At 37.1% G+C, this 26,779-nt stretch overlaps 3 protein-coding genes across 7 annotated transcripts; 1 reads left to right on the top strand and 2 right to left on the bottom strand.

The window, feature by feature from the left end:
• Positions 1-1,253: 1,253 nt before the first annotated feature.
• Positions 1,254-8,704, bottom strand: LOC114471096 (uncharacterized). Of its 2 annotated transcripts, none has more exons than XM_028459679.1 (7): positions 8,475-8,704; positions 6,546-6,812; positions 4,413-4,700; positions 3,238-3,398; positions 3,071-3,154; positions 2,949-2,993; positions 1,254-2,648 (listed from the first exon to the last, which is right to left on the bottom strand). In XM_028459679.1, the coding sequence occupies exons 1-7, from the start codon at positions 8,521-8,523 to the stop codon at positions 2,508-2,510; spliced, it is 1,035 nt and encodes a 344-aa protein (XP_028315480.1). In that variant the 5' UTR covers positions 8,524-8,704; the 3' UTR covers positions 1,254-2,507. The 2 variants fall into 2 exon arrangements, with proteins under 2 accessions (XP_028315480.1, XP_028315479.1); XM_028459678.1 differs by having other exon boundaries at positions 3,077-3,154; positions 8,475-8,701.
• Positions 8,705-9,277: 573 nt separating this feature from the next.
• On the bottom strand, positions 9,278-16,610 carry LOC114471166 (uncharacterized). 2 transcript variants are annotated; one of them, XM_028459782.1, is made up of 11 exons: positions 16,524-16,610; positions 16,372-16,414; positions 13,195-13,343; positions 12,941-13,073; positions 12,536-12,823; positions 12,168-12,449; positions 11,964-12,094; positions 11,804-11,857; positions 11,607-11,726; positions 9,863-9,907; positions 9,278-9,764 (listed from the first exon to the last, which is right to left on the bottom strand). In XM_028459782.1, the coding sequence occupies exons 2-11, from the start codon at positions 16,409-16,411 to the stop codon at positions 9,606-9,608; spliced, it is 1,401 nt and encodes a 466-aa protein (XP_028315583.1). In that variant the 5' UTR covers positions 16,412-16,414; positions 16,524-16,610; the 3' UTR covers positions 9,278-9,605. The 2 variants fall into 2 exon arrangements, with proteins under 2 accessions (XP_028315583.1, XP_028315584.1); XM_028459783.1 differs by having other exon boundaries at positions 11,613-11,726.
• A 955-nt stretch (positions 16,611-17,565) lies between these two features.
• LOC114471619 (uncharacterized) lies at positions 17,566-24,758 on the top strand. 3 transcript variants are annotated; one of them, XM_028460466.1, is made up of 11 exons: positions 17,566-17,706; positions 18,081-18,137; positions 20,106-20,120; positions 20,196-20,326; positions 20,394-20,529; positions 21,678-21,962; positions 22,133-22,471; positions 22,563-22,744; positions 24,155-24,256; positions 24,346-24,444; positions 24,523-24,758. In XM_028460466.1, the coding sequence occupies exons 1-11, from the start codon at positions 17,679-17,681 to the stop codon at positions 24,739-24,741; spliced, it is 1,593 nt and encodes a 530-aa protein (XP_028316267.1). In that variant the 5' UTR covers positions 17,566-17,678; the 3' UTR covers positions 24,742-24,758. The 3 variants fall into 3 exon arrangements, with proteins under 3 accessions (XP_028316267.1, XP_028316266.1, XP_028316268.1); XM_028460465.1 differs by having other exon boundaries at positions 17,567-17,706; positions 24,520-24,758; XM_028460467.1 differs by lacking the exon at positions 20,106-20,120 and having other exon boundaries at positions 17,567-17,706; positions 24,520-24,758.
• Positions 24,759-26,779: the final 2,021 nt, after the last annotated feature.

The following is a 26,779-nucleotide window of genomic DNA, read 5'->3' as shown; positions in this document are numbered from 1 at the left end:
ACAGGCACATTACGCTTGTGTAGAAAAGGTCCGAAAAACGCATGTTTCCGTATCAATAGACACTTTGTAACTTTACACAGTGGGAAAATGTTTAAGTGTCAACATGTGAACATATGAAATATATTCACATATATGAAAATGATATATATGTGAAATCATTAAGTTCCTATTTTACTAGCCACTAACTAACAACTTTTAATTAATTGTCAAACATGTCATCTTTGTACACTTTAACAATTATGTCATATTTTATGAAAATCTATTTTGTTTTATCACGACACTTAAAAACATTTGTCACAATGTTTCAGTGAAAATAAACATTTAAAGATGATTCATTTCATAATACAAAGACTTGTCAAGTGCAGCAATATGTAAGTGTACTAAGGCTCTGACCACGTCTGTCGTCTGTATTTAAATCAGATTTTAGACGGAGCTCCTGTTAGAACAGGCCTGAGGGCCGCTCACATGGTCCACGTGGGCCACCTGGTGCCCACGGACACCCTGTTGGAGACCACTGTGTAGATTAAGTCAAGTATTAATCATTAGAAACAGACCTAGTTTATCTTTTAGTACAAGAAAACAATCTTACCTCCCCTGGACTACAGTGATGTCATTTAGGAGATTTGATTTTTATACCTACTGGATGCTATTTACTTAACCACACTTTTACATTAACACACTTTGGTCTTCAAATCCATCTTTTGACAGAAGTTTACAATCACTGACTCAACATACACTTTACAGGAGTAATGTGATGAGTATCCATCATTTAAGTAGGAATATATATTTTTCATACATTAGTTCAGCATTGACCTGCACACCTACATTATGGGCATCTTAACCTAAAAAGAGATGAACATCCATCTCATTCTTATACTGTATGACAAAGATAGCTGTATAAAAGTTTATTGTGAATTGGGGGAAATATGTTCACTATTTTTCCAACATAATCCAGAGTTGATAAGTTTTAAAACCCCTTCAAACGTCTTTATAGCTCTGTGAGATAACTCTGAATCACAAAGGACTTTGTCACATTTTCACATTTGAAATAAATATAAAGACGATCAGTTCATCTGTAACTGCTGCTGATTTTCCTTTCCCACAGATTGAATATAAAACTTCTCTCTAAACCAGTTGGTACATCAGGAAGGAATTCACATGCTTGGCTGAGCCTTTTGGCTCTGAGCCCAGGGGTGATAGTCAGTGGGCGGAGCTTGTAGCAGCAGTGAAGAGAATCACAGGAAGTCACTGTGTAGGTTGTTAATATCTTTAATGCCATAAACAACCACCAGGCGTTAATCACAGCGGGTACCATACACGGAAACTATAGCATGCATTAACATTCAGTCAAACACAAACAAAATAAATATGAACTTACACATACTTTAGATTTGAGCGTTTGAACTACCCAAGATGTGAATGACTTTGTCTATGTGTGTTAATAAGCACCAGTAAACATTAAATCTCTGCGTGGGATAAAATGGCTTAGAAAATGTGGAAGAAATCATTCACCGATGGCACAAGGCCGGCACAAATGGTGATGGACGTCTGAGAACAAATGAGTAAAAAAAAAACATCAACCCAGATTGTAATAAATTGCTCAGTAGGCTACGTGTGGGCATTTAGAAATATTTGACTATGTAACATAAAATGAAGAAATCATTATTCCTTCACACCAACAAAACTCAAAAAAACACATGAATAAACCCTGAGAATCAACTGAATGAATAAAGCACGTCTTACAGGGTGAACTGTAGTTACTTTTTGGTACATTTGAACACAACACTATCACAGGATTATAAATCCAAACACATATTAAGGCTTTACTAAAACACCATCAGGTCTAACTGTTCCTCACTATTCTAAATATAATGGTTTAAGGCTGTGTTTCCTTTTCTTTGTTTCTAAAGCACAAATCTAGTTTTATTCCTGGTGATGATGGTAACATATTAACAATATACAGCACAGTGTAGTTAGTGTTGGGCAGCACAAATGACAATGACACCTGAGAGATGCAGTAGAATCAGTTTTAGGAGCACACATTAGAATATGTATATATGTATATATTTGTAACAGACACACACACACCACAAAGGCAGTTTCAAGACAAAGATAAATATTCCCAGATTAGGTTTTATGTTATGTTTTGTTATTTGGAAAGCTTTTATAGACACTTTCCTTTCTGACCTATGGCTTTTAAATTGTAATCTTTATGTTGTGATGAAAACAAGACTTTACTTCTTTGATGTATCAGTATTTATAATTCATCCTTTTCTATGTTTGCAGTCAATGACAGTAATAAACATGACTATGAAGCAGCAACATTTAGTCAAAACACTCTCACATCTTTCTCTTTTAAGCAACAAACTATATATTTGGAAAGCTTGTTAAATGAGACGTTACATCCAGACACAGTTTGCTTTTTTGATTGTTCATTTAGTCCAATTTGTTCCCGTCGCTGACATTCATCAGAGCTGGTGCGCTCTGTTCAGAAGAAAAAAAAGCTTTTAAAGGAAGTTGAGTTTGTCAGAGGTATAAATGTCACTGTATTTTGGTGCCGAAGCAGTGAAGTCAAAGTTGGTGCCGCTGACTTCATATCGAAGCCCGGGTTCAGACACGAATGGAGGAGGAGGAGACTGTGATATTATCTGGAGAGAGAGGGAGAAACAAAGTGGCACATTTTCAGTTATGTGGATGTTTTCTGACAGGTTTGTTTACTACTACTAATCCACATAATTATCTATATTCCATCCGTTTATTTAAGAACGAGCGACACATTATTTACTTTCAAAAAGAAAATATCACAATATATTTTAGAAAGTTATGTAAAGCAGTAGAAATGTGTGTAAAGTGTTCTTTGTTAAATGTTGGATATATATATTTATTTTATTTTTTTCGGCGATCTAGGAAAATTGGAGGCCCTCCCTAATGTTTCAGGTTAATCATACCTCAGAATAAGAAGGTGGAGCATCCAATGGGAGAGGACCATGTGTCTGCAGAGAGACAGAAACACAATAGAAGTGTATTTAATGGAATAGACATGCAGCTGTTTGTGTATAATGGAGCATACACTAACAAGAGGATGAGGTACACGATGATTCCTCGGTGGTTCGTTTCGTTGCTCTCGTGTTGGTCTCGCCGGCTCACGCTCGTACTGCAGACGGAATCAACAAAAGAGGTGAGGAACAGAAACACACACAAAAGACACTGAATGATTCCTGTGGAGAACAAGGTCACCTCTTGGCAGTCGACGGCAGGTTGAGGAGCCGCCGCTGACTGGGATTGATTCTGTCCCTTATTCATCCTTGCAAAGCTGCAGCGAACCACACAACAGCAGACGAGAACTACGACCACAACGAACGCGATGATGACCAGGTATACAGGGACAGTGTCGAATGCTGAAACAAGGAGTCAACACTCAGTTACCATAAGTGAGTATGAAAACATCATGCTTCATGTAATTCAGTGTTTCCCAAACTTTTCACAGTCCCGTACCCCTTCAGACATTTGAACTGAAGAATAATGTAACGTCACATACAATGTAGCCCTACAATGAAATTTGACTGAATTTTCGTAATAAAAAATGAATAATAATCTGTAAGAACACAAGAAAACATCTTATTTAGCATTATCACTCAATGTATTTATTTAGTTAGCCTACTGGTACTGTCACTGAGAAACAAAATCTCTTTTCACCCTGAAACTGTGAAATACATCGAGCTACAAATTTGAGAGTCTGAGTCTTAAATCATTCTTGTTCTGTATCTTGTTTTCATGTTTGTCAAAGCTGAAAATCCACTCTCACACAAGTACGTGGTGGCAGAGGGCATCAACGTCTTGACAGCACGTTTTGCTAGCGGAAGGCAACGTAGTTCTCCTCCATATTTGTGCTTTTTTCAGATTGTTTCTCTGTCACCACTAGAGGGCAGTCTTACAGATACCAATGTGTAATTTGTGGCAATGCATGGAGGCGTCTGACCGCTGCTCTATTTATACTATAGTTTCCAATGTTGCTGCTTTTAATTTTTCATTCACGTACCAACTATGACAATTTGTGTACCCCTAAGGGGAACCCGTACCCCACTTTGGGAACTTAGGATATCATTTAAAGAAAAATGAACCGAAGGTTAGTCATTAATCACTCTCCCAATGTTGTGACTTTTGTGCTTTTAAAAGCATATGATGATGAAACTGAGAAGTTTACAAAAAACAAAAGTCCTGGTGTGTGGTATGAGACATCATAACCAAAGTGGGGTCTGTGGCCATGGGCAGGTCCTTGAGCACACACAACTGGTCCTCAGACAGTAAAAAAATCACTCTTTGTTCAAGATTTCATTTCCATTAAAACACAATCAAGAATGAAAACAGGCAAATTAAAGTCTCATTAGAAATGATTGACGTTGGTTACTTACATTCAACCGTCAGCGTCACCACCATGGCTGTTTGCTTGTCATTATCTTTGACCGTAAAGCGTCCGCTGCATGATGGTAGTAGGTTGTCATTTTCTATTCCACACGGCTTTAAAAGATTCAAACCCTGACAACCACAATTGTAGAATTCCCACAAGGCTCTGCCCTGGCGAACTATTGGAACTTCGTCTTTGCTTTCAGGAGTAAAGTAAATATTGCAGGATGATGGCTCCAGATTGACCGTGAAGGCAAAGGGATGAAAGCTCTTGACTTCAAAGTTTTCACTTTTAGCTGGCAAGGAAAACATTCAAATGATTAGACTATACATTTATTTTACACTGATACACAGTTAAACTCTAGAAAAGCTTAAAGTTACATTTAAAAAACACCAGCAAGATTCTTTTTGATTAATATGTTAATGCATCTTTTGTCAGTCAACTGTTCCTTACGAAATCCACTTTGATCTCCTGACCATGTTTCGATGCTGGAATCCCTACGCGGAAGTCAAGGAAACATCAAAGTGATCAGCAGACGCCTCTGACGAAGACTGGCAGTTGACAGCGGATTTCCGAAGGAACAGTTGCCTAAATAAATGAAACCTTAACATATTATTTTAAAAAAAACCTTCAACTAACTTTAGACCGGAAGCGCTGGACAATGAAACAGAATTAATTTACTCTGCAAATAGAGTTAGACTTCCTTTATTGTCATTCAAACTTCAACTTTACAGTACAGATAAGAACAAAACTTTGTTGCATTGGCTCGTATAGTAGGATAAAAACAGGATAAACAGCAGCCAGTACTTACATAAGGTAAGTAGTATTTAAAACAAAAAAGAGAGAGAGATACGGTGCAGATATAAATGCATATCAAGAGGAAAAGCTATGTGTAAGATTTCTATATGGATAAGTACTGTATATTTTTGATGCATGTTTTATTGTCTATTTTTCCAGTCGTGTAAGATTCCTATACAGACAAGTATCAGTTATCAGTAAAACAGGATAAAAAAACAACAGCAACTATTCCCATGAGGTTGATGCACGTTATATTGTCTAGTTTTCCATGATTGGAAAACTAGACAATATGCATCTGAACAGTAAGGCCCATCTAACACAGGGGTCACCAACCTTTCTGAAAGTACGAGCTTCTTCTTCATAGGTACTGAATCGGTTAAAAAGCTACCAGTTAGAAAAGCACTTCTTAAATACTTATTATTCACGGTTTCACTTTAATTAGAGGGTAAGATAATACGGAAGGCTAGCAGTACCTTAAAAAGGTAGGAAATGCTGAGGTTTCAACATGAAACATTTTATTTCCCCTAATTTATACAATTGTTTCATTTTCATTCAATTCTATAGAAAATCTCCCTTGATTTAAAAAAAGATAAAAAAATATATAATATATATAATTTTTTTTATTTGAAATACTTTATTAATCCCAAGGGGAAATTCAGATTTTTACTCTGTGTTATTTTAGGGACATGCTTCTCACACACGTGCACAAACAGGACCAGTGGACATGCATTAATGGAGTAATGTCAGAGTGAGACTGCTTTTACTATGAAGGGAGCACACCAGAGCAGCGTTGGGGTTCGGTGCCTTGCTCAAGGGCACGTCGGTACTGCTCGAAGAGTGCCCTGGCATATACTGTAATATATTACATATAACATACCACTGATTACACATCAGATCGGCAACACTTTTTGTCACAATGTTTCAGTGAAAATAAACATTTAAAAAATGGTTAATTTAATACTAAAACTGTATGCACAGTATTGAACTTCACTAAGTACTAACTACATGTGCCATATGTATTTATCTGTGTGAGTTTGAATCCTGGAAAGTATTTTAGATGGAGCTCTTTGGTGACAAGAGCTCCTGAGGGCCCCTCACATGGTCCATGCGGGCTACCGTGTTGGTGACCCCTTTTCTAACACGTTTTTATCAGAACCACTGGTCACTGGCTTTAGAGGCCAATGAGAAAAGGACAGCATAACTAAGTAAGATGTAAGAGGAATATGAGTTGTAGGGCATTGTTTGATGAAAGAGTACACTTTGGAACACACAGACATGTGTTCTGGTGCTAAGAATGAAATAAAATGTAAGGCTTGCATAGAAGTACCAGTAGTAATCTTACCAATAACTTTGATATTGTCGGTGTGTAGCCTCTTCGTATGAGCATCTCTCACTACGTACTGCCCGCTGTCTTTCTGCGTCAAATTTTTTGTGAGGCTGTAGTCTGTCGCCCTCCACCCGCTGACCTTAGTTTCCAAAGGGTTGTCATGGTACCACAGGATCTGCTCATCAGAGCCGTCTGAGGGTCTGAACTCAACAGTGTGAGCATCTTCTTGTAGATAGATCCTGAATGTTCTTCCATATTCAAACTCATACCGGTATGAATAGCCTGAAAAGGAAGTTCAAAACAAAATCACTTTTCAGTTTATGTTTGTACAGTTAAATATTGTTTTGTTTTTTTTCTTAGATATATAGATTTGATTTTATTAACCTTTTCGATGCTCATTAGACCTTTGCTAGAGACATGGAGGTGGGCGCCTTCATTTATTGCTCTCTCTACCAAGCTTATTAATAATGGAGTCTGAGAAAAACTACACCCACGTATAGTGATATATTACTAAATATGTGTGTAGGCTTGCATGTACAGTAGATTTGTCTGGAAATGTTTGATTTGCGGTGAGGTATGTCTGTGTCAGTCGATGTATGCTATACTCGTTTTTAAAACTGTTAAAACACAGTATTTGTGACTTTTTTTTTAAAAAAAAATACATAATGCATTTGTTATTTGTAAAAGTGCCTTTGATGGACATAGTATGTGTTGTTTATTTTTTTAAATAATGTATTATATGCAGAAGTGCTCCTCCTCAAACCGATTTCTTCCACTGGGAGACAAATAAAGATGACTGACTTTTATTTTTCAGGCTTCTAGAATTGAATTTTAATTTACGCATTCTACCATAATAATACATTTTTGTTCTCTGCTGTAGTAATACTCACTTCATCCAGTCTTTTCTAACATTACACATTACATAATAAGTAATAAACCTATATATGTTTCATTCTGATATAGTATCTATATTATTAGCCAATACACAATGCTGCAATATCGGTATTGAAAGTGAAAAAGTTGTATCGGGACACCTGCACGTCCTGCCAACACAACTTTTTAACATATGATTTTGATTATACATTTAGTTTCAAATTAACACAAACATAAATTTTATTTTATAGATGAATAAACTATTTATTTCATGTTTAAATATGTATAAAGAACTGTGACAATGTCCCAGCTCTATGGAGTCGTTTACCTTATTCTGAGGCCTTAGCATTCCTTGTGCATAATGCTATGTGCTATGCCGCTTCTTTTGGTTCAAATAACCATGTTTGGATCCAGCTGTAAAGAAATCTAACCTATACCTGTCAATAAAATGCGCAGATACAATACTGTAACACTTCAGCGAGGATAAGCATGTTTTTTGCCGACACAAACTGCTGCCATTAGCATTAGCATTGCTAATTAGCATGCTAATGCTAATGCGACAGCTCCATTCAGAAATAGTGTATCACAATAGCAATGAGAATATATTTTTAAGTGTCATGTCTTGGATAAATTGAATATCTGACATGTAGTATTAGCACTATTGTCACAGTTATTCTGAATCATCCACATTTTCATTGAGCTTACCCAGACAAATGAACCTTTTTCAGGGTTTTTGAGCCTTATATGCATCACATCACCGGTTAAACAGTTTATTAGTTAAATGTCAACGTCCTTACGACCTATTCCTTTGAAAAAAATACATACAAATTAAATAAATAGAGTCATATTGACTTAATATTAATATATATATTGAATCGTCTTTTCCGTTATTTTATTTGTGTTTATGTTTCTCTTCCGTACTTACTGTATCTACGTATGTGTGATACAGCAACGTTACTGGACGTCACGCTTAACTGAAGCTTTTTAATTGTGAAAATAAACAAACTAACAAACAAAAGCTGGCTTGTGTTTTTCTGATAAGTCAGTGTATATTTGACAGCATGTACTCACTGTTACAAACACAGGGAAGCAACAGAATCAGCAGTAACATCATCCGCATTGGTTCCAACCAACAAACCCGATAAAGCTCACAGCACGTCTTTAAAGATCAGTTACATTTCCACCAGGCTAACATGAGCATAAATCTGTTTGTACACTATTTAAAACAGATTTTTTTTTAATTTTTTATAAAGCCTTACAACATTGAAATGAGTGTGGGCGGAGCTAGTTACGCCCACGAAGAAGGACGTTCCCGGATCTGACACTGTTGAGCGTTCACGTGCTTCCCGGAAATTCTTGCTATCAAAATTCTTAGGCTATATATATATATTAATATATATTAATATCAGTCTTCCAGTAGACATAATGTAAAACTCAAGAATATTTGTTTTATTTTTTAAGCCCTTTTTATTTTTGGACTCTATTCCAAACCAAAATATTCATGCATTTCATTAGGAGTTATACAAAGAACAAATGGAAATATTGCATACCACAGTTTGAATAAAATGTCAGTCAATGTATTTAATACACTGTTGCAGGTTTTTTTTAAAGTAAATTCATTTTTCCAGTATTTTCACAAGAGATGTTAAACTTTAAAAGACATTAAAAAAAAAAGTTATACAACTGAAGGCACATTTCTGAGTTGAAACCACAAATGCAGTCACACAAATAGTTATAAGAGACATACTATACAACGTATAAGTGCAAGTCAAGATTGTAACAAAATTGTATTCTCCTTTAATACAAAAGATAGAAGTTTAAAAAAAAAAAAAAAAAAAAAAAAAAAAAGCTTAAAAAAGAAGATTACAGTTCCTAGTGTCTTTGGAAGTAGGCGGAGTAAAACCTGTAATTCTGACCTGATGATGACGTAACAAAAATCCAAATGTTACAATTAATTTCACATCAAGCCTCAAGGCAAACAAGTGAAGTTAATAGAAACCACAACAACACAATAACATAAGAATGTTATCATACCACTTGGCTACACAGTGGGATCCAGAGACATTATTGATATGAGCTAAACTTTCTATTTGCACACTTGTAACTGCAACTTTACATTTAACACTAATACTTATACTGCACCACTCCATTGCTGAAGTATACATTCAAACTTGCTTTGAATTTTTAGCATAAGAAAGGAATTTAGCGAAAGTTTAGTTTGTCAGAGTTATAAACATCACACACAGTTGATTCTGAAGAGAGAGGTAGCGAGGACGGCGATGTCATTCCTTTCAGCTCAAACCGAAGCTCAGCATCTGAAGTGAGGAAGCCTGAGCTGATTGGAGGTGTGGGAACAGACATCTGAAATTCAGGAAAAGAAACGTTTAAATAGTAGGACAACAAAGACTGAAAAATATTTCTTTAAAAATGCATAGAAAATCTGTGAATAAAGGGGTTACCTCACGCTGAGAGGGGTTCAAATGGATGCTCACTGGATTATACACCTGAAAAGTGAACTCAGATTTAGTCACTGGAAAATCTTCTCTGAAAAATGCTTGTTGGAACCTATGGAGGATACTGTTATAGTCAACACATGAACCTGTGAACTGAACTGTGTGCTGTGTTCATTGTGAAGCACTTTTAGCATTACTAATGCGACCATTAGTAAAGACATAGAATCACCTGTACCTTTTTGTAATTTCAACATTTCAAAATTCACATCTTATATGTGGATATGTGAAAATTATTAAATATGTAAACAGGAAAACGGAAACAAAAAATATGAATAACCACATAACAACATCTCTATTAAAAATCCGGGCCCGATGTGACACGGAAATGCCTCACATGCATGTTTTGGGACGATATTTACATTAACAAACTATATCCACCAGAAAACAGGTGATTATATATCTAGAAAGTGTGACAAATGGACAAATATGTCCAATATCACCAATAAGCTTGCTCAAAATCTCTCGCTATGTGTAATGGATAGAGTAGTGTTTGTGTGATCATGTGATTAACAATTATTAAGTGTGTTTTTACTGTGTTGTAATGAACGTGTTTCAGATTTTATGAGTGCATTCAAACCTGAAAAGGCACTGGGACAAAGACAGGTTTAGCTGTTGGTGTATTAGTTGAACTGGTGATCATTTAAACTGGTGATCTACAATCACATAGCTGCGTGAGGGTGGTGAAGGTTTCACAAATAATGTTTTGGGACCATATGATGCATTTTCATGGCATTATTCCTCTTAAACAGGTCTGGCATTTTTGGCTAACGTCACTCTTGCAACGCAATCTCGTGTGATTTCAGGGTCACCATGTCAATTTTGTAAGTCCACTTATGCATATACATTGTAAAATTAATAAGAGTCTCCAGTAGTTTACTCTATTAACATGTTTAGCACGTTTCATACAATTTCAGGAAGTTTAATAGCTGGTAAAGTCATCTCAATAAGGAATGATGACGAGACAAAAAGTAAAAAAACAAAGCTCTACAAGTTCAATCTCCTCAGGTTTGCACTAGAAACATTTAAATGACATGCTTTGACTTAAACACAACTAACTTATTGTTTGAATTAAGGGTGTAAGAAAAAATCGATTCTGCGATACATCGCAATATTTCACCACGCGATTATCATATTGATAAAAAATGTCAAAATCAATTTTTTTTAAAAAAAATAATTGCGCGAACATAACATATGCATAACACGTAAACGCCTGGTCACTCGGTGTCAGTGAACCACATACAGTAAGACCTTGTTAAACTACCTCAGTTCTCAATGAATTTCAGCTTGAAAGTACGTTTTATTTTCAGAAAACATACTAGATGTATGGGGTTACTATTTTAAGAATTTAAAAACTTCACAGAATCTGTTGTAGAAGTAAAAGTTAAACTTTTTTGAAAAATGTAATTTGACAGTTTGATAAACATGCCACTTGTTTTTGATATTTCTTCTTAAATTACAGTTCGTTGCCATTTACTTAAAAAAAATTTTTATAAATTGTATTTCATACCATTTTGTAGTTGATACTGTGTTATGTATCGTATCGTTTGGTATCGAGATATATTGTATCATGACATGCAAATCGTGAATCATATCGTCAGATTCATGGCAAGGCACACCCCTATTTTGAATTGATATGAAAATTGATATACACACACAATACAGTTAAAACAAAAAAGAAACCCAAACTCACACCCACCGGCGGCTCATGAGACGTATCTGTAGTTCTGTTAGAGGCGTGGGAATTCACTGTCTGAGAAGTTGAAGCAGGGGGAACTGATGCAGTTGTGTACGTTGGTGGTTGACTCCGCCCCTACCGATACATGGGTGTTAATGTCCAAATAGTGTCGTATTTTTCAAACAGCTTCCTTCATTGCTGGAGAGACTTACACGATGATGCACAGCAGGTGGCGCAGCAGGTGACGCAGCAGGGGTTTCAGTAGTCTGAGAATCAGAATCAGGTAATGATCCCAGGAGGAAACTACTTAGTGACAGATGCGCAAGAAATATTACAGATGAAAGAAGAAACACTAAACAAAAAAAAACATACATAATTAAGTAGAGCAGGAGTAGCCAATTCCCTTTTCCTGCGTCTCCTTTTGCAGTAACAGCAGCAGCAGGTAACCACCGCCAGCAAAATCACGGCAGCCACAGCCGCATATTTAATCCCAGTCAGATTATCTGTAAGAGAGGAGATTTGTTGAGAATGGATTGGGATGTAGTTCCAGTTCTTCCACACAAAAATAATAACTACCATCTTCTACTTTTAGGTCCAGAACCCAAGCTAGGTTGCCTTCTTCATCTCGAAACTCAAAAATGCCTGCATCGCTGGATTCTACAGGATCTATGTCCATGCCATCAGAATCCACCTGAATTCTATCTTCAAACCAGATCTTTGGAACTCGACTTCTTTTAATCGTCATAGAAAAGTCTGGATCACTTTCAGGCCTAAAAGTCCCAATCCAATCATCCCTAGCCCAGGGAAATGTAATCCGTAGATGTCTCCCCACCTTCCCAATGAGGCTGTCTTCATTCTCTGTTAAAAAAACATAATGATCATTTCATTTGTTGCTCACCATTGTTACATTTCCCAATGTGCATCAATCAAGCATCAAAAATCACCTTCCACTTTAAGATGAAGTCTCGAGATAAGAATGTTGTGTTTCTCCCGGAAGTTGTAGTAGCCATTATGCTTCTGAGTAAGATATCGCCTCTCCCAATAAAAATCATTAGAAAAAGCTCTCACTGGACTGTCAGGATCATTGGAACTGACTGAGGAGTCAGAGCGATTCCACAGAATCTTCAGCTGGTCCGAGCTTTTCAAAGGAGTAAACTCTAAGAACTCAGCCTTACTAGGGACACGGTATGTATACGTATCTCCATAATGCTTGTGGACCTCATCAGCACAATCTGAAAAAGCATACAGCCAAAAAGGAAACACAATAAATCTACAGATAAAATCACCAGCTTATCTATGGAAATAATCCCAATGATGAAAAAGAATAATAAAAGGAGGTATAAGTTCACCCAAAACTTTAAGGGTAAGTATCCTGAATTGTTGGATCCCATCATGGGAAACAGAAAAATATCCTTCATCTTCTACTCTCAGATCTCGTATATAGATGTTAAAAAGCAAGTCATCGAGGCGTCGATCTTTAGCCTGAAACATAAACAACATGCATTCATACCTGACCTATATCATTTACTTGCATTTTTTTTAATGTAATATATTAATAACTGATTTTACACAGAGCCCAGGTACAGCTCCAGAAACTGCTCACCTTTCCATTTTCCAACATTAGCCTTTGGGGTCCACCATTGCTGGGAGTGAAATAAAGCTGTCCTTTGTAAACAGCCGGAGCATATTTAGAAGGCAAGGTCAAACTATTGCCATAGCACTTCTCCTGAATCTCATCAGCAGCCGATGAACCTTTCATTAAAAGAGCACATAACATAAGATATAAAGGAACTATTTTACAGCGTTAGAACACAGATTCACATAAACACTGAGATATTATATTGCAACAACAATTGAGTTATGTAAAAATGATTAGAAAGTAACAATATGGCAAGTAATTGGTTGAGTGAATAAAATGGATTATCTATTTATTAAGGCAGGGGTTCTCAACCTTGGGGTCGCGAGACTCTAGGAGGGGGTCGCCAAAATACCTTCAAGAAACTACGAATATTTTTTTAACAATTTGAGCCCAAACTTGCCATATTTTAACCTATTTTTGTCACTTTTTCTTTTCATATGTTTGCTCCTTCTGTTACATTTTTGCTACATTACTCTAATTTCTGCCACCTCTCAATCAAATTTAATGCTTTTCTGTACATTTTCTCCACTTTCTAGACATTTTTGGCACTTCTAACCCTTTCCACCAATTTTCCCACCTAATGTCACATATGTTGACCCATTACTGTCACATTAAACCTTTTTTCACCATATTTCATGTTTATTTTTCGCCAATTTCACCTCATTCACGATTTGTAGTGCCCATTATTTACCAGCTTTAAAAAAATTCCTACATTTTAAAATTCCATTACCCACAATATGCAACTTTTACCAAATTTCTGTGGTTTTTAAAATAAATTTTCCTACCCTTTTTTTTCTTCTTTTTTTTTTTTTACCATTTTTGGTCACTTTTAAAGTTTTAACCCATTTCATTTCAGATTAAAACAAGGATTTACATCTTTAAGATGGCTATATACAGTACTAGGACTAGGACTAAACTTCCTGGTTAACAGTTGATTTTATTCCAATAAATAAATAAATGCTGTAATCACAGATTCATAAAACAATGGACCATCATTTTGCTGACTTTACACATAGGGCCCAAAAAGCTCTCCCCCTTATAGATGGCCCTGTCTCCACATGACTGTTCTTAAATGTTCATGTTCAACCACTTTCAGGTACAGTGCCCGGCATCTGGCACCTTTATTTTGGGGGTCGCGGGCTGAAAAGGTTGAGAACCACTGTATTAAGGCATCTGTTAGTATAAATATTCACAGCTAGTAAGCATTTTCTCAGAACATTTATCTTTTAAAGCTGATTCTGCAGTTTTTGGTTTCCAATGTGCAGGGTCAGTGTCTGTCTACGGGGATCCATGGAGCGAAACTTGTTGACATAGAAGTCCATCTGATTCACATGGTTATCAAAGGTTGGCACATATTGTGTGATCTAACCAATAAGCTACTGCAGCGCAAATAATGAGTTATTTTCTAATACATTACACAGTATGTTGCAGTAGTATAAAGTATGCGTTCATACTGACGATTTGTTTGCTCGGATAGTCCGCCTCGTTTGGACGTTGAGCACACGCAAACAACAACGTCTAGGGTGGATCTAACAGAGGTATTCTAGAGCGATTGTTTCTGCCTGTCTCACAGCATTTCCAATTGAAGCCTAGAGCGAGTAGGTACGCTGTGAACACAACCGCGCCCGTTGTGGACTAAAAAACATTAAGTATCAGAGATGACGTGGAGTGGTTATTGTACTAAAAATGCATTAAAAAAAAACTAACTGCTTTCAGCAAACTGAACCAGATTCTTGTTCTACAGGCTCTCAGGTGCCTCTATGCAAATGTACAACTGGATTCACTGTAGCATTTTCTCATAATTACACACTGAATTTGATTGGGTGTGTTTTGTGTAATTATGAGAAAATGCTACAGTGAATACAGTTGGAAAATTGGCACAGATATACCTGAGGGCCTGTAAAACAAGAATCTGGTACAGGGTCCTGAAAACAATTTGACATATACTGTATACACATATTTGATATATATTTAGCCCTTTCATTACAGGAAGGGCCAAAGCCGCCTCTATTTTCTGAGACGGCTGAGGTCCTTCAACATCTGCAGAAAAATGCTGAGGATGTTTTATGAGTCAATGGTGGCGAGTGTGATCCTCTACGCTGTTATTTGCTGGGGGAGCAGACTGAGGGTCGCAGACGCCAACAGACTTATTCGCAAGGCCAGTGACGTTGTGGGGATTAAACTGGACTCTCTGACAGTGGTGACAGAGAGGAGGAGCCTGTCCAAGGTGAAGGCCATCTTGGTCAATGATGTGCTGGTCAGTCACAGAAGCGCCTTCAGCACCAGGCTGATCCAACCACGGCGCTCCACAGGAAATCATTCCTGCCTGTGGTGATCAAACTGTATAATTCATCACTGTAACCTCACAGCTGGATATTTGTGTATTGTTATTAGTGGTATTATCTATCCTACTTTATTTTCTACTACCGTAATGTGTGTGTATCTGATCCCTATTTTTTAACAGTCTTTTATTTAATTATACACTTATTTAACGTTTATTCTTACTTCCGTCTTTGTTGAACGTTTTATTCTTTTATTTGTGATTCTGTGGTTGTAACATAAGCAATTTCTCCCTGGAATTAATAAAGGAATTCTGATTCTGAAATTATTATTGTTTTTTTTTACCATAACCTTGTACAGTACTGTATGTATTGGGTGTGTTATGAGAAAATTATGAGAAAATGCAATAGTGACTCCAGTTGACTATTTGCATATAGAGGTACCTGAGAGCCTGTGGAACAAGAATGTGGTGCAGTTTGCTGAAAACAAATTGATATTTTAGGAATTTTTTTTGACCATACCCCTGTACAGTACTGTTAGTGTATGTATTGCGTGTGTTTTGTGTAATTATGAGAAAATGCTACAGTGACTCCAGTTGAAAATTGGCACAGATATACCTGAGGGCCTGTAGAACAACAATGTGGTGGTTTGCTGAAAACAATTAGATTTTTTAGGATCTTTTGGGGTTTCTGATGACTTTACCGTAATACGCGATGTAAACGCGCATTCTAGTTTTAAACAGCCGATGGCGTTCCCGCAGTAAGCCAATACTGTACCTACATTGTATAGAGACCAGCAGCCACGTCAGATATTCTGTGTTTAATCAAAAATGTTCAAATATTAAACGTGCAAAACACTTACTGAAGAGAAACCCGCACAAAGTCAGAAACGCAAGCCACATATCCTGCAAAGACAGGAAAGGAGAAGAAGAAGGAAGTGTCGTTACTTGTTACACAGAATGTGGACTACTGCACAGATCAAAGACACTTAGCAACACACGACCATGTACTTACTACAGACGGACGGTGTCCCCCGGTTATATACTATAAACCAGTTGTGTACGTAACTGGGCGTGAGTCTGTTCGTGTGTGGCCGGAAGATAAATATTTTTTTTAAAAAGGGCGTGGCTTCGCTCCTGTCGTACTGTCGTGTTCCAAGTTTACGCAAACTGCGCAAATGGCTGCTGTTCTTTTCTCCACAAAGTACAGCAATCAATAGGTAACAGGCGACTTTACGCACAAAGCAACAAACTTGTAGTTTAAAGAAAGTGTCTATTCTTACAGTTGCCGTACGGACAACCCCCTAGTTTAAAAGATAATTAGTTAATAAAAATCCATCGTATTTGTCTTTATTATACAATCAAAAAATAAAAAAATCACTTCAATAATAAAAAAACAAAACAAACTTTTCAATCAAAAAATGTTTACTTCAATCAAAATGAATTATTTCAATCAAAGAAAAAAGTGTTTAAATGTTTTTTGTTTGTTTGTTTTTTTTTTGATTGAATTGTTTTTTTTCCCTAGATTAAAATGTTTTATTTTTTAATTGGATAACAAAGTAAAAAGAAAAACAACGTTTCAATTGAAATAAATAAATGAATAATTAAAAAAAAAAAAAAAAAAAAAAAAAAAAAATTCAGTTAAATAAGAAAAGTGATCAAATACAATTATTTGGTTCTCAATTGTTTTGTTTTGTTTGTTTGTTTTTTCTAGCTTTTTTGCATACTTTGATTGAAAATATGTATTTGATGGAAGTAAACTCTTTTTTGATTGAAGTAATTTTTTAATTTTTTAAATTGAATAATAAACACACAAATCTACCTCCATATAAAAGTAAATAATAATAATAATAATAATAATAATACATTTCATGTTGATTGTTGTGAAAACATTTACCATTGTGCATATTCATCTGCGACATTTGACCAAACCCATAATGTACTAACGTGTTTTTCTCTTGCTTTTTGGATGTCCGAGGACATGCAAATGTCCTACGTCATTTGCGTGGAACGTTGCTAAAACCCAGAAACCCCACACAGTCATGACACACCACCTTGCCTGTCAGCCCCCGTAAAGTTACGTGCAAGATACAGTGCGCATGCGCGCTCCGCAGAGGCCGCACAGATCCTCTTTTATCCTCATCCACACAAACAGCCTCTAATATTCCGTATGGACCTGCTCAACCCTCATTCTGCTGGTGAGTTCGGCCCCGATTGATCGCACACTGTGTCACCGTGAGTTGATCAGTCGACACGGATGTCTGGTTTACCGTGTTGTGTCGTTGGAGACATTTAAATGTGGTTGGACATGTCGGGACGTTAGTGGACATGACCTGGATCATTATTAGACTGGTTTTTAATGGGATTAACAGCTGTAGGATGCTGATGCATGGCTGCATGCTTCAGGTATCTGCTGTGGCTGATGATAGGAGTGTTTCTATTTAAACCCATCAGTGTGTGGGATGATGAGCATGTCCATTAACCATAACTATGCTCGTGTTGTACGTGATAAAAGCCAAGTCTGCTAAATGAAATTGTAATTTTGTAAAATAATGTGCTGTGTGTCCTACAGGGAAAATGACCTCCAGTGTCCTCCTCACAGCACTCATCACTGTCCCTCTGGCTTTGGGTGAGTTTTACATACTACTATATATATTCTACTCAAGTGGAACTTGATTGACATTCATACATTAGTTATACGTAAAATACTCAAGTAAAAGTAAAAAGTAGTTCAATTAAATAGTACCTCAAGTAAAAGTTACTAGTTACTTTCACCCTCCCGTGTTTATTTTTTGCTAATAAATGTTGCCACGTTTCTCTTGCATACAGTAAACAACTCATGTATAAACTTATAAAGGAAGAAACCAACTCTTACACAATTGGAATTTAATTTATTTTCCACAAAGGCATCTGTATAAAATAAAAGGTTGGTTAAAACGTAAAATAAAATAGCACCAATGAATTCAATTCAATAAAAAAAAAAAAAAACTATAAGGCTCTAAGTATCGTTACATTTATGAACTCAAAAAATGAGAAAATAACCAGGATTCAATGCTGTTTTAGCACGGTGCATTACGTTCAATCTGATTGGTCGGTTATGATGTGATGCATTTGATTGTTGTCTGGTCATTTCACGCTTTGTAGTTTCACAATGTCCGTTGATCATTTTAAAACAAAAAAATAACAATTTACTCAGTAACGGTTGGTGTAGAAATGTAATTAATTACTTCACTTTTTTTTTAAAAAAACATTCAAGTAAAATTACTGATTTAGAAATGTACTCAAAAATGTACAAGTATCCATAAAAGCAACTCAATTACAGTAACCGGAGTACTTGTAATCCATTACTTTCCCCTCTGCTATTTTGTAACCACTTGTTATTTGTCAAACCTGTTTATAACAAGTGTTAGTAATTCTTTAACTACTGGGTGTCAAACTTATTTTTACTCAGGGGCCAAATATGGAGCAGAATGATCTTAAGTGGGCTTTTAGGTGCAATTTAAACAATATTGTGGCCTTGTTTTAGGGCTGCTCGATTATAGAAAAAATAATAATTATGATTATTTTAGTCGTAATTGAACTCGCGATTATTCAAATGATTATTTGTCAACCAAAAAGTTATTTATTTTTTGTACAAAAAAAACACAAAATATATTCTTTAAACATAAATAAAATCCTTCAAACACTAAAATCAAGTATGTTCACGTTTGCACAAAACAAAACACTTCTTGCACGTGATGTGTCTTTGCTCTAGGTCTTCATCATCGAACCCAAAGTGTTCCCATATCAGAGAATTTGACTTGCCATTTGTTTACCAAGTGTTTCTCCTGCCATGTTTCAAGATCACGAGCAACAACTTTCCTCGTGTTGGCCCGCAGACTAGCTTTGGCTTTGAGAGGGGCGGGGCAGAGGGGAGGAGCTTGCATGTGTGTGGATTTTGGATTGTCCAAAACAGTGGGTCAGTTGTTTTATTTAGCGAACAAAACAAATGTATAAAAAAAAAGAAAAAAAAAAGACTCGGGATTATTTTTCCTGGAGTTATTGCCCTTGTTCCGTTTTTTTACTTTGTTCGAGGTGTCTTCAAAGGGGACAGCTTTTCTTAGAAACCGTTTAAGATCGCCAAATTCGGTGTGTGGCTTCAGGGTATCAATACCTTGATGGGTTTCGAAAATAAGGAGTACGCAATTATTTCTTCTGTAGTTATTGCCCTTGTGCCGTTTTTTTTTTACTCTGTTCGAAGTGTCTTCAATGGGTACAGCTTTCCTTAGAAAACGATTAAGATAATTAGTAATTATATATTCTGATGTGATAATATTTTCTTATGTATACATCTAAGTTAGATTTCGGACATTTAGGAAACGGTTATGAGTTATAATGAGAACCAATCTGGCGGGGGATGTTGATGACTGTCTTCTTTTTTTATGTTGCCCCCCTGGGTGAAAACACGGGAGTAAATGTACAGGGAAAAGGGTTTGAGGCTTTGTATACAATGTTATCATAGGGTAAATAAAGGCTGAGGGAGGACTGGAGCTTCAGTTGGTATCAAGCATCAGTCAAGAAACTAAAACTAACCCTGTTTGTTACGATCTTTCCATAGGTTGGGATTTATTGGGTGAGTCAACAGCTGTATTCCATATTGCAATCACATTCTCCTCAAGCACACACTGAGGTTTTTGTTTCTGGGCAGGTGAAAGAGAAAAAGTCCAGACAGTTTGTGTCGGGAAGGAGTTTCGTCTCCCTGTGGACTCCACATCCAGGATCGTGACTTTTTCGTCACACCCGGATGGACCGAAACGTGTTCTTCTGGAAAAAACCTCAGTGAGTAGGAATGTATCCCAGAGATTGTTTTTGTATAGACATACAGTACTAACGCTTTCACCTACAGGTAAAGGACCCACGGTGGGAGTGGACGAGAGATAAGTCGTTGGTCCTGAAAGAAGCCACTCAAAGTGATCAGGGTCTATACGCCAACAAACTGTCCATGGGCTTCACCTACGAGACGGTTCATCTGATCGTCTCAGGTGAGGGACGATCCCCACGCTCTAGATGCGTTTCATTCAGATTTGGGGATTTTGGTTATTACGGTTGTTACATCTGCTTATATGATAGAAGCCAGTACAGACAAGAACACAGAGAAGAACAATGCTGACACTAAGTAAATGTTGTTTTCTTGGGAAAGAAACATCACTGAGACCATTTGGAACACAAGAGCATAAGAGGTTTAACTTCTAATTCAGCTGTTGGTTTTGTTAGTGGGTTTGTAATTTGATCGACACGGAATTAATTTGTTGTTTTATGTATTCTCATCGATAGAAACGCCTTCCATTTACATTTATAAAACCAAAAGGTCCACGAGGAGGCATTAAAGAATCAGTTGTAAAGATAAATGCTCTCACCCTGTTTCTTCTAAGTTTTGTGTCACATGTTGCTAATCCCTTTAGGCTAAGTTCACACTACAGGCAAATGTGCATTCATCCATTTTCTTCTAAACACATTAAATCGGTCATAAATGTATTTTAATCAATCCGAGCATTTTTCGGAAAACCAATGGGAGAAGCACTATCGACGCTGGAGCCCCTTTCAAACTGCTCACTCCCATAGACACAGTACACGGAGGCGGCGCCCTTCCTGAGCGTGGGTGTGGTTCCAGCGCCTCTAACTGACATTTCAGAGCAGAGAGAAGTGCTTGTTTTTCCATTATTTTTAGACCTGATTTTATATACTTATTTATATACTACATTTTTTTTCATCTTTCAAATTTGGCTGAGTGGTCAATGACACATGTTTCTGTGGCGTGACAAACTCATAACACACATTTATTTCTGCTTTACACAGACTTAAAAGTTATGATGTGCTGACTTCTGTTGGAAAGTAAAATCAGCGCGACACACAGTCCTACACTGGACGCCTCGATATTTACTTTGTAAACACCATATGAGCCTGTGGGGTCATGTGCCACCTTAGGACTTCTTCTGTGCATGCTTCAGGGTTGCATTCCGTTCTTACTCCTAACTGATTGAAGACGCATTTAATAATGTAATATGAACGATCACACTAAAAAAAAATCAGATTTAAAAAAACTCCAAATTGCGCATTAAGACCTGCAGTGTGAATGTAGTGCATGTTACATTTTACAATCATCTTAGTGCTCTGTTCAACCTTCTGTCAGAATGCATCAAGCCATACCGCAGACACTACGGGGAGAACTTTGAGCACAGCATTCCTGAAAATGGTTCCCTTCTGGAGTTTTCTCCACGAGGTTCTCCTCCTGAGGCCATGCCAGTGGTGCTGTGGAACCACTCAGACCCTGAAACCAGTGACTCACGCCGGGGGAGGCTGCTGAGAGGTGGGAAGCTCTGGGTGGCTGAGAGGGTGACGCAAGCAGACCAAGGCAACTACACCATGAGAGACAAGGAGGGGAAGGCGCTGTCTCGCAGCACACTCTCTGTCCGTGGTGAGCAGAGACGGGACGCGTCTCACAGATGGGCTAATAGATGATAATCATTTTAGGATGCAGTCTGTGTTTATAACAGTGTTTATTTTTCCCTTTTCATTGGGCCCCCTTCATACCCTATATTTTCCTCATCCTTTCCTTTTGGTTCATAATTCCTCATTCGGATAAAGGCTACTCCTTCAATATCACACGCTTCACCAGGGAGTCGCTAAACCTGCCCTTATTTCTTCCTGTCCCTCATTCCCATCTCATTTTTACCCCTTCCCGACATGCTGACGAATTCGCCTTGGGTCCCTTTGATCCTAAACCCCCACGTGGTCCTGTGCAGCTAATGCGTGAGGGCCAGATAATAGACCATGACTTGCGCTTCAGAGGGATCGTCTCTTTGACCAGAAACGGTTCCATCAACGAGGTCGTCATTATGCGATTGACATCCAGACACGATGGGCTGTATGAAATCAGGGACGGGAATGGAAACTTGGTGTCCTCTACGTTCCTGCAGGTGATTGGTGAGTCCTGCTGGTTGTTTTACCCATGTGTTAATTTTCTCTGTGCTCTTTTTTTCCTCCTAAAACTTTGTGTCATCCCTCTACTTTGCAGACAAAAAGGGCACCTGGCGAGCGCTCCTCAAGTCCATCACAGTCCCATCTGGCATGTTTGTGTCGCTGGCTGGTTTCATCCTGTTCATGAAGCGTTACCCAAGCTGCAGCCTGTCACAGATCATCACCGGCCTCAGAACGAACCGCACACCTCCGGCCAACCCTCCCAGGGTCAACATCGAGGTAAAACTCCTATTAATCTGAGATGGCTCCTATGATCAGAAATCAACAACAACCACAGGAATTCTTAGGTTTTGTATAGAACCATTTTGCACCTGATGAAATCAAATCTAAAATACAAAAAAAAAAAAAATTGAGTTAGGAGACATGTTTTACATCTTTTCCCCATTTTATATTTAGGGTGGGACCCTGTAAATATCTCACACAGCTTAAAGAGTTGTAGGTTTGTGTCTAGTTTCAGTGTTTCAGAGTTGACATGCTCTCTTTAAGCTTGACTTAACTATGTTGGCATACATCATGTTTTCTGCTTTCACTTTGCTTTGATTGCGCACATTTTGCACTGCTCTTTTAAAAACAGCTGTTTCATATGGGGAATGCTGATTATTATATTATTTTATGTATTACTTCCGCCAAGGAGCTAATGTTTTTATCATTGTTTATTTATTTGTTTGTTTGTCTGATTGGCAGGATTACACCAAGTACTCAACAGATTTCACACAATTTTAACCAAAGATAGATCTTAAGCCATGGAAGATGGAATTTAATTTTGGAGGGAGATCCGGATCAATATAATGATTCTCGATCAGTTTGGAAAAAAAAAAAATCTCTATCTCTCATTGTTGGTGAAATTTAAAAAAAAAAAAAAATCATATCTCAGTTTGTAATTGACAGATCTGTTCAGGATTGTGCATTTTATCACGATTTTTTCGAAAAATATTTGTTTGCCCATACATTCTGATCTACTGTGTGGTTATTGATGAGATTAGAAATGTCTTCCAAGTCTTTAAAGAGTGATTGATCCTGGTACCATGATCAGGATCACTGATCCAGATAGTACAGATATTTGGCCCTTGGCGGAGGTTTGTGCTCTTGTTTATTTTAATTGTTAACTGTCTGTCTCAGATGGAGTCTAGTACACTTCCCTGGTTTTACAGTGGGAGTAACTGTGTGTGTGCTTGTCATTGTTTGACTGTAAAGCACTAACAAATTGTTGAGGGAATAAAACCTCAGAGTAACCCTTAAAACATGGGTACACAACAGGCGGCCCCTGTTCCGGATCTGGATCGGGCCCCCGAGCCACATACTTGCAGACCGTGATCGTGTGACTCCTTTACGTGTGTTTTGGGTTTATCAGCATGTGTATTAGTGCTGTCATCATCAATAGACAGACATACACACGCTTCACAGCAGCTTGTGTGGAATTGATTCCTTTTATAAACAGTTGTAAGTCTCTTAAACTGAACGTGTAGAGACAAATGGAACTTTGACTCGTTAAAGGAATTCTGTGTGGATCTTTAAGGTTTGTATTGGAGTACTCCTGCCTTTAAACGATAAGAGTTGGTTTAAAAGATAAATGTAGGCACCTGTGTATGGCTGTTTTTCCTTCTGAGTGTTGGTGTTTTGTCTTGTTAGGAATACAGTCAGCCCTGTCCTCGGCCCTCAGACTTCTACAGTCCCTCTCTGCAGCCTGGAACACCAAGGAAATGGACTCCACAAGCCAGTCCTGCTCACACAGTAAGGATTATCACATTAACCAAAGTGAATAAAACCAGTAGATGGGTTTGGGTGTGCTTGTATGGACACTATTCTTTGTGTTTCTATAGAGTTACGCTACAGGTATGTTTGGGACTCCCAGGTCTGAGAATGAGGAAGTACAGAGACTAACAGCAGAGAGCTCTCCGACTCATAATTTACCCTCAGAGGTAACGTCGCTCAATGCTACAGCTGTGTGTTGTTAGCAGAGTATTGAGTCAAACGTGGCCTTTTTTCTCTTCCAGCAGGACAAATCTAATGAGGAGGAGAACCGGGTTTTCTTTTCCGTGGCTGGGACTTCAGATTGCCTCCACTCATCAGACGAATGTGTTCGTTTCCAGATCAAGAAAGAAGAAGATGAAAAAAGATGGAGCAAAGCACAGGATTTCTTCACCAGACTCCCTCTGGACACGGACACGCCTGAGTCCTCTGATGTGTACACGTCAAAGAAACTAAACTTCTTATAAGACTGCAGCTGGAATTTCAAACAGGAAAGGACAGGATGGAGCTGTTATGCAATAGAACAACCAGTTTTAATGGTTTGATGTCATGATAGCGTGTTGTAATGCTTTTCTGTTGTTCTCCTAAAGCATGAGTTAACCTTTGTCTCCTTTAACATCACGAGTGTTAACTTAAGGGGCTCGTGAAATGTCCTGTTCTTACCTACCTCTAGACCCTCAGGACCAGTGTGATCGGTTCTGGACTGTGTGCGTGTGTGTGTGTGTGTGTGTGTTAAACGAGTCCTCGAGGCCACAATGGAACAATGGATTTTTATAAACTGTACAGCAACATAGATCTGCTCACCCAACATGGAGACGGTCCCTCATTGAATATTTGTCATGATAACCATCTGCAGAGGTAAAGGTTGTGGTAGCTGATGTGATGTATAACATGTCTCGCCAAATATTGCAATAGCCTTTGATCTGTGAATATTGTGACTAGATACTATCTTAAAGCACTAACTGTTTAATGATAAGAGTTTTCAGATGGCTATTACAGAAATGACATCTCAATTGTCAGCTAATAAAATGCATCATTTACACATGGTCTACAGGTTTGCTGTATGTTTCATTGAGACATTGTCCCACCCACCTCATCAGAATACTGTAAATCAGTGGTTCTCAATTTTTTTTTTTGTCCCACTACCCCCTTTGTCCAACTACAAGTTTTTGCTCAGAATTCAACAAAAAACAACTATAGAGCACAATGATGGAATGAAAGAGTGTTAACACACATTTTAAAGAATCCCATTTTAAACAAGTAGAATGAAACAGTATTTAGTACTTCCTGAATGGAATTAATGTATTTCTCTAGTTTTTACCATTTCTGCTCATCTTCTGCCTGATGTGGAACCAAGTCTGAACCTTGTATTTTCAATTCATGTTCTAATCAAGATCATTTTCATTGTCATCATTATGATTATCATTTTTTACAACAAAACCCCCACATTTTTAATGTTTTCATTTGATAAATTTCCATTTTCTCTCTCTAAAGTACCCCCTGTAGTGCCATCGTGTACCCCTAGGGGTACATGTACCCTCATTTGAGAAACACTGCTGCAAATTAACTACAACATGATGCAAGGCACACCTGGAATAGTCAGCTAACACCAGAAGTGTAAGAGAACTGATATTCTACTCAAGTAAAAGTACTGTCATTTGATAGAAATTGTACACAAGTGCAAGTAAGTCCTACATAAAATGCACAAGCACAAGTAAAAAGTAGCTCAATTAAATAGTACTCAAAGTAAAAGCTATTAGTTACTTTCACCCCCCACATTTATTTTTGGTAATAAATCTTGCCACGGTTCCCTTGAATACAGTAAACTTCTCATGTATGAACTTCAAAAGGAAAATCTTGCACATTTAGAACCTAATTTATTTTCCACAAAGGCATCTGTATAAAAAAAAGGGTTTGTCAAAATGTACAATTCTTTTTAAATAAAATAACACCAATAAATTCAATTTAAAATAAATAATTTCTCAGGCTCTAAGTATAGCTAAATGTATTAACTCTAAAACAGTGCCATGTGGGTAACAACATAATAGATAGAAACCCTATCCTGAACCCAAGAAAGTGGCTGGGTGTTGATCAGAAATGATACGACTAAGAACATGTGGATTATGTTCAATAAAAAAATAATCATTTATTCAGTAAATTAGGGTGTAGAAATATAACAAATCACTTTACTCTTTTAAAATGTACTTAAGTGCAAGTAAAATTACTGACTTAGAAATATACTCAAAAAAGTGTTTTTTTTTTTTTTAAATGAATAACTAAGAGACAAATGTATTACCCATAATATGGCCCAAATACAAAAAAAGATGACTTCAAAAACAAAACAAAAAAAACACCTTTTTAATAATAAAAAAACCCTTTTCAATAAAAAAAACAAAAACAAAAAAAAAAAAAACAATTTCTCAAATGAAATTATTTGGGTTTCAAATTTTTTTTTTTTTGCATTTGAACACTTTTTTTTCCCTTGATTCATAATATTTATTTTTT

This window comes from Gouania willdenowi, chromosome 10, assembly GCF_900634775.1.
Source record: "Gouania willdenowi chromosome 10, fGouWil2.1, whole genome shotgun sequence".
NCBI classification, from domain to species: domain Eukaryota; kingdom Metazoa; phylum Chordata; class Actinopteri; order Blenniiformes; family Gobiesocidae; genus Gouania; species Gouania willdenowi.
Note: the sequence above shows the minus strand (reverse complement) of the source record. Positions and strands in the feature narration are given on the sequence as shown.